Raw genomic sequence first — 6,989 nt, forward strand, 5'->3', positions numbered from 1 at the left:
TTTTTTTCCTTTTTGATTTTTTTTGCAATGAAAAGAACCAATAAAAGTAAAAAGACAGTGGAGACCACAAGGTCCCCTTCCTAGAGAAGATCACCTCTTAAAAGATTTTATTTTCTAGCCTTTTATAAGATGCCTGTGGTTGGCATGGTAAAATGAGCAGCTGCCATCTGTGTGCCAAGCTAGCTGCTGTATTTACTTTTCCATATCTTATTCCATTCAGCAACCCCGAGAAATAGATGTTACCTCCAGTCTACATATGGGAAAACGAGCTTAGAGGGGCAACACATGGTCACCCCTATAGTCAGTGCCAGAGGCTGTATTTAAACTCAAGGCTGTCTGACCCAAAGCCTTTGTTTTAAACCACTAAGCTGTATTTTCCATCAACGTCATACTGTTTGGTATTCTTTTACACTTGCCATTACTAGCCAGGGACTTAGTTTGTCTGGTTATCATTTGAATTGCCGTGGACTGTTGCACAACATCGAAGTTCCAGAATTTACTTATCTCCGCATTTGGTTTGTTTCCATTTCTCAATATTTTAGGCAGTACAGGCATAAATTATCTTTGTGCAAATAAGGGGGGATTGTTGGTTTTTTTTACGTATTTGATAGTAGTCCTCCATGTAGGATTGTTGAGCCAAAGGGTTATAGTTTTATGATTCTTCAGAAAGTCTGTGCCCTTCATTTACCCATGCAGCAATAACTTTTTGAGTGCCTACTGCGTACCGGGTACTAGAAGTGAAGAGGTAATTCAGGAACAACACCTCCCTCAGGGAACTAAGAGTCTGGAGTAGGATGTATGATGCCACACAGATGGAATGGTACAAAAATGGGGGTTTGGCGAGTTGGTAGTGAGAGCACTGAGAAACGTGACCCCTGGCAGTATCTGAGTATTCTTTTTCCTCCATATCACAGGGCAGGGCAGAGAGGAGCACAATGAGAGCAGGGCTGCCCAGTGGTTGAGGCCTTGTCCCAGCTTTCCCCAGGTCTGTGGCTAAGCTGCCTCCTAGCTGAGGATACTTCCTCCTCTATCCCTTTCCTGCTGCCACCACCTGGCCCACGGGGCCTGTCACTACTCTCCAGCTGTACTAGGGGGAGCCAAGCAGAGGCTGGAGGGAAGGGGCACCTGGGGAAAATGTCTTAAGGCTTGAGGACTGGCATGAAATGCAGCTTCAGCACCTGTTGGTCCTCAAGATCAGCTCTTCTTCCCCTTTACGTCCCCAGCAGCCAGGGTGATAGCACGGTGCCCAATTCTCACTCCTTCAGCAGACAGAAATGTGCACAAAGTGTAAGCGTATAGCTCAGTGAACACAGAAATGAGTTCCACATGGTTATCGACCCCTAGGCGCTCTGATCTAGACAGGTAGACAGACGAGGAAGGAGACAGTACAACTTGGTGTGATGGCAATCTAGGCAAGTGGCAAAAGGTGCATTGAACAATGAGTCCCCTGGCAGTGTTTGAGAGCCTGGTGCTCTGCTGTTGTATCTTTGGCTGTGGCACTGCTCGTCCCCCAGCCTTCGTTTCTCCGTTTATAAAATGGAGGGATGATTCTGATGCCCTCAAAGGGCCTTCTGACTCAGATATACTGTGAGCCTGCCTCTTGTTCGGGGAGCAAGGCTGAGCTGCTCCCCCAGAAGACCCACTTGGCTTCAGTCACCCCATGTCACTCTTCTTTTCCCCTCCACACTCTACCCCCATCCCCACCGCACCCCATGGTGTTTCTTGGTGTTCTGCCTCCAGCCTTCTTCCTCTTTCGCTCTACATATGCTCTTATAACTTTGGTTACTATTATGTGCTGATGACTCCTATATCTGGATGTTCAGTTCCATCCTCTTCACTGAGTTCGCGACTCATATACAAGCATACCTCACTTTATTTTGCTTCTCAGATATTGCGTTTTCAACGACATTGAGGCAAGACCCTCCACCAGCAAAATGATAACTCACTCAAGGCTCAGATGATGGTTAGCATTTTTTTAGCAGTAAAATGTTTTTAAATTAAGATACGAATGTTATCTCTTTATATATAACGCACACTTAGTAGACCACAGTATAATGTAAATGTAACTTTCATATGCACCGGGAAACCAAAACAGTCGTGCGACTCTCTTTACTGCGGTGGTCTGGAACTGAACCTGCAATATCTCCGAGGTGTGCCTGTAATAATAAAAATAATTAGCATTTGTTAAATTCCAGATATGGCACTATAATAATTACTTAAATCAGCTCATCTATCCAACAGCCTTTGTGAAGTAGACAGCAGCATCTCACTTTATAGACCAGTGACCCGAGCTTGAATTACTGAGGCTTACTCAAGGCCCTGGAGTTAATAAGTGACAAGAGCCAGCATTTGAAAATCTATGTCTGCCGGGCTCTAGTGCCCATCACACCATATTTTGCAGAATGCATCCAGCCACATGAGAGGCATTTCCACTTGGCGATTCCACAGACACCTCAATTTCAACATCTAAAATTGGCCTCATCGTTTGTTAATTGGCACTATCAACCCAGTGATGCCCAAGCTAGAACCCTGGGAGTCTTCCTCGCCCTTTCCCCTAACATCCAATCTTCTACCACGTCCTGGTGATTTTTCCTCCACTTTTTCCAGCTCCACTGCTATTATCTTCAAAGGCCATCCATCCTCTTCCCTCTTTGGGTTTCTGAAGCAGTCTCCTTGCCTCAGCTCCCACTGCTCCGGTCCATCCCCCATACACTGGTGGGCCAGTATGATTTTTCTCAAGCACACATCTGATCACATCACTTTTCTCCTTCAAACCTTCTACTGCTTTCTGTGGCTCTGCAGCAGAGCTCAAAGCTGGCCACCCGTGGGCTGAAATCCATCCAAGAAGACATGTTTTGTTTGGTCTGTTGAGCATTCTTAAAACATTTTGAATTATTTGCCAACATTTAAAAATCAGGAAATTCCATATAAAAATTCATATTTCTGGCTTCTCTTACAAAAGTGAAAAAAACTAGCAACTCTGGGCCCACATCCCTACAGGGCAATGATTGGATGAAGCTGAGTGGTGGTTGCCTTCTTCAGAAAGGGCATGGACTTTCCAGTTGGCTAATCTCCAGCATCCCTAATGTGTCTTTGTCCCTGGTCACTCCCTGCTCTCGGTTACCTGCCTGAAACTTGAGGCGTTTGGATTCATGACCCTGCAGCACAGGATGGAAGCCAAAGCCCTCAGCCTGGCCCCTAAGGTGCTATGTGGCCTAGCTACGAGTGGACCAGCTCTGCCAACCTCTTCAGTCTTATTTCGGCTAACTACCTCATCACACCATCCTTTGTGGCCCCAAATCTTACCATCATTCTCTGAATCGCCTCGCTCCCACTCATGTCTGCCTAAGTTCAGGCTGGTGCTCTGGCGTGCCTAGGCCCTTTCTTAAGTCTGATTTGTCCTTCAGACAAGTCCTTGTCCCCACTATGAAGAAGCAGTCCTGTTCCTACACCTTCTCCCCTAAGCTGGGGTCTGTTCTCCCATCATAAGCGGCACAGACCTTGGTCATCACACCCATCATACTGGTTTCTAATTGTTAACTGGTTTGTGTTCGTCACACGCCAGACTGTGAGTCTGAGACTGCAGAGAGCCTGTCTTCATTATATTCTTATCTTCAAATCTTGGCACAAGGCTTAGAATATAATAACTGGTGAATGAATGGATGAATCAGTGAAAAACTGCCTTGGGAAAATAATCTAGGATGTAATGTTGCCACATACTTGCTTTGGGTGGAGATTCCAGGTTCCTTTCATTCTGGAGCACCCCGCTCCAAGTCTCCATTCAGAGCGATAGCCACAACATCCTATACGCCATATTCCTGCTCTGCAAGCTCTGGAATACATCTAAGCCTACTAGGATGGTGGTTCTTATTGACGAGAGAGGGAAAATATCATTTTCGCTGTTCCAGGAGGAGGGAGTTATCTAACAGTTGGGGAATGGCGCAGCCATTTGATGTGGCGCATTCTTTAGTTATTTGAATCATAATAGTTTTGTAATGATATCTAGCATGCACTGCACACTTACATTATACCAGATCCTATTCTAAGAGCTCTCAATATATTATGTCCTTTACCCCTCACAACAACTTTAAGAAGTTGGTAGGACTACTATAATGGAGATAACTCCTCTCTAAAAACAAGCCAACTGAGATTCAGGGACTTTAAACACCATTTCCAGGGTCACACAGCCAGTAAGTGGTAGAATGCAGATTGGAAACCAAATCTGGCATCAAAGTTAACATTCTCAACCACCATGCCATACTTCCTCAATGACACTTCTCTCCTGAAACATGAGGGGATGATTAAAATAAATGAGGAAATGAAGGATATACAATTACATATACAGTAAAACCCCAATTAGTAATTTCAAAAGGAAGAAAAGAGACTCTTAAGGCATAGAGACAAGAACCAAGGAGACACACCCATGAGTTAGCAGTGGTTACATTTGGGTAATAGAGTACTGGGGATGTTTTTCTTTTTTTCCTCCATTTTGTTTCTACTTTTTAGCATTTCATAAATTTCTTTTAATGAGCATGTATTATTGTTTTAAAAATATAAATTTTAATGACGTATCTTATTTAACTATGTTAAATATTTCAACATGTAATTGTATAAAAATTTAAGATATATTTTTACATTCTTCTTTCCTATGCAAAATCAGTTTTTATTTTGCAGTTAGAGCATATTTAAATTTTAGTCACATCTTATTTTATTTCTATTACAATAAAGAAAACTCCTTTCTTCGTAATGGCCCCAGCATTACGCAGCAGAACAGAGATTGGGAAGGGGTTGATTGGAGTACCCAGCTAATTAGTAGGGCAATCTCTTAGGTAGCTGTCACTGAGTAGCGACGGGGGGTAATCAGCAGGCAGCAACTGTGGCCTCAGCACCTGCATCCTCATGGGGCGAAGGACGAGAAGTGGGTCACCAACTCTGCTATCTCACCATCTCCCCTTTTCCTCCAGGTGCTTACACCCCAGAGCCCCTCAGCAGTTTCCGGTGGGCCCTTCTCTCAACTGGCCTCATGTTCTTTTACCACTTCAGCATCTTGCAGATCCTGGGCCTGGTAAGTCTAGTTCTCTCCCCTTCTCTCCCCTCTGTTTGGAGTTCTCCATTAATCTTTGATAATCCTGGTTAGTGCTGGTGTATCATTTTGCTTTGAAAATATAAGATGCCAAAGGCCAAGATGTCAGATTGTTGTGTCTGGATTGCTGATTTATGATCTACAGCCTTGGCCTTGCTAAAGAGTTTTCTGAATCCTTCAGTAATGACTGTTTCTTTCATCCACGAGGAGGCAAGGATGCCTTTCACTCATGGCCACTTGGATTAGGAACAGTGAGCTACAACTGGAAAGCGGTCTGCTGTGGACCCTACGAGGAGGCAGGACCCTAACCCTCACTCTGGGTCTATGTAGGCTTCTGACCTCAGGTCCATTCTGGGCCTACTCCCGGGCCCTGAGCTGTGTGGCCAGTGGAAGTGCTGTGTTGAGGGAAGTGGCATTTTGGGGTGTTCAGACCTGCCTGGAGTGAGGTTAATGGCTGGACTCAGTAGTAGAGTTATTCGGAGCCCAAGATCGCTGAGTACATGGGTGTCTACTGGTGGCAAAGTGAATAGGAAGAGCTCAGGGCTGTGGCTGGGGGGTCAGGACACCCAAGTTCAAGTCTTGGTTCTGCTATTGCTGTGGGTGAGTCACCACATCCTCGAGGGCAGAGAGCTCTCCACCCCTCTGTGACGTGGTACAGAACCCCCAACCTCCCCAACAGGTGGTGAGGACTTGTCTTTAGCATGAATGGGCTTGAAGGGCATTGGAAGGCAGGTGCTGTAGCCGTCTTTAGGGCAGGAGTGGCATGTCTGGTTTTGTGTACTAGTACCATTAATGGAGCATTAGCCATGTGGAGCCTTGTGAGACCTTGCAGGCCTAGGGCATGTAACCAATGTCATCAGTGCCTTTGTGGAAGCAGTCACCTTCTCTTCCCCACCCTGGTGTATTGTTCTTCTCTGGTTTACCTTGGGGGGCGTGCGGGTGGTTTGAGCTCTTTGCTGAAAGTGTGCATGCTTCCTTCACAGTAGAGATGAAACAGTATGACCTTCGCACCCTTATTTTCACTGCTATCTACTGGGTCTCCTTGATTCCAGAGGAGTCAGTGTCCTCATGTCACCATATATACCATGCTCAGTCCCATCTCCGGGCCTGGCTCAAGTCACACCTCCTACAAGGAAGGCTTTGCTTAGTCCATTCCTTGCTGTGACCCTCATCTATTCTTCATGAGTCAATTCAGGTGCCACTTTCCTCATGAAATCTTTCCTGAAAACTCAGCCCCCATTCTGTACACTCCGCAGATGTCCTGGTGGGGAAGACCCTGTGAGCACTGTCTGGTCTGAGGTCAGACGTGGTAAAACTGATCATCTCGACTTGATTGGTTGCCAGTTATGTGGAGGCAGGGACCATGCTGCTGACTGCTCTTTTCTCCCATAACACCTCTCTGGGGACTAGGCACATAGTAGATGCTTAGGAACAGCAGCAGACTCTGGGCCCAACCCAGAAGACAAGACAGAGCAAAACCAAAAAGCTTTTCCACTGGACGACCTTCCCCATCACCTCCAGAGGGTTCTAGCCTTGATGCACTCATAAAACCTAAGGGAGAGAAATCTCATTATGAACAGGTAGGGATTTGTCAATCCCTACTTGTCTAGTCCCCCATTAGGTAGAGATGGCTGAACTGGCAGAAGCCAGAGAAAGCCTAAGGATGGTGAACGCTCACTCTACCTCCCTTGTCCCTGCAGGTCACCGAAGTGAATTTGAACAACATGCTGTGTCCGGCCATCTCAGACCCATTCTACGGCCCCTGGTATCGCATCTGGGCCTCGGGACACCAGACTCTCATGACCATGACCCACGGGAAGCTGGTCATCCTGTTCTCATACATGATTGGGCCCTTGTGTAAATATCTGCTGGATTTGCTCCGGCTTCCAGCCAAGAAAATAGACTG

The 6,989-nt window shown here is 46.0% G+C and overlaps 1 protein-coding gene across 5 annotated transcripts in view; it reads left to right on the forward strand.

Moving 5' to 3' along the window:
- Positions 1–6,989, forward strand: part of TMEM164 (transmembrane protein 164) — a 182,634-nt gene that overhangs the window by 160,450 nt on the left and 15,195 nt on the right. For 4 of the 5 annotated variants that reach the window (XM_025050554.1, XM_025050553.1, XM_015593493.2 and 1 more), the window contains 2 exons: positions 4,965–5,065; positions 6,784–6,987. In XM_025050554.1, coding sequence (XP_024906322.1) covers positions 4,965–5,065; positions 6,784–6,987 — 305 coding nt within the window. The remainder of the gene's footprint in view (positions 1–4,964; positions 5,066–6,783; positions 6,988–6,989) is intronic. The other variant, XM_025050555.1, reaches the window with a different exon arrangement.

The sequence above is a fragment of the Pteropus alecto genome, unplaced genomic scaffold (genome assembly GCF_000325575.1).
Source record: "Pteropus alecto unplaced genomic scaffold, ASM32557v1 scaffold107, whole genome shotgun sequence".
In the NCBI taxonomy this organism is placed as follows: Eukaryota; Metazoa; Chordata; class Mammalia; order Chiroptera; family Pteropodidae; genus Pteropus; species Pteropus alecto.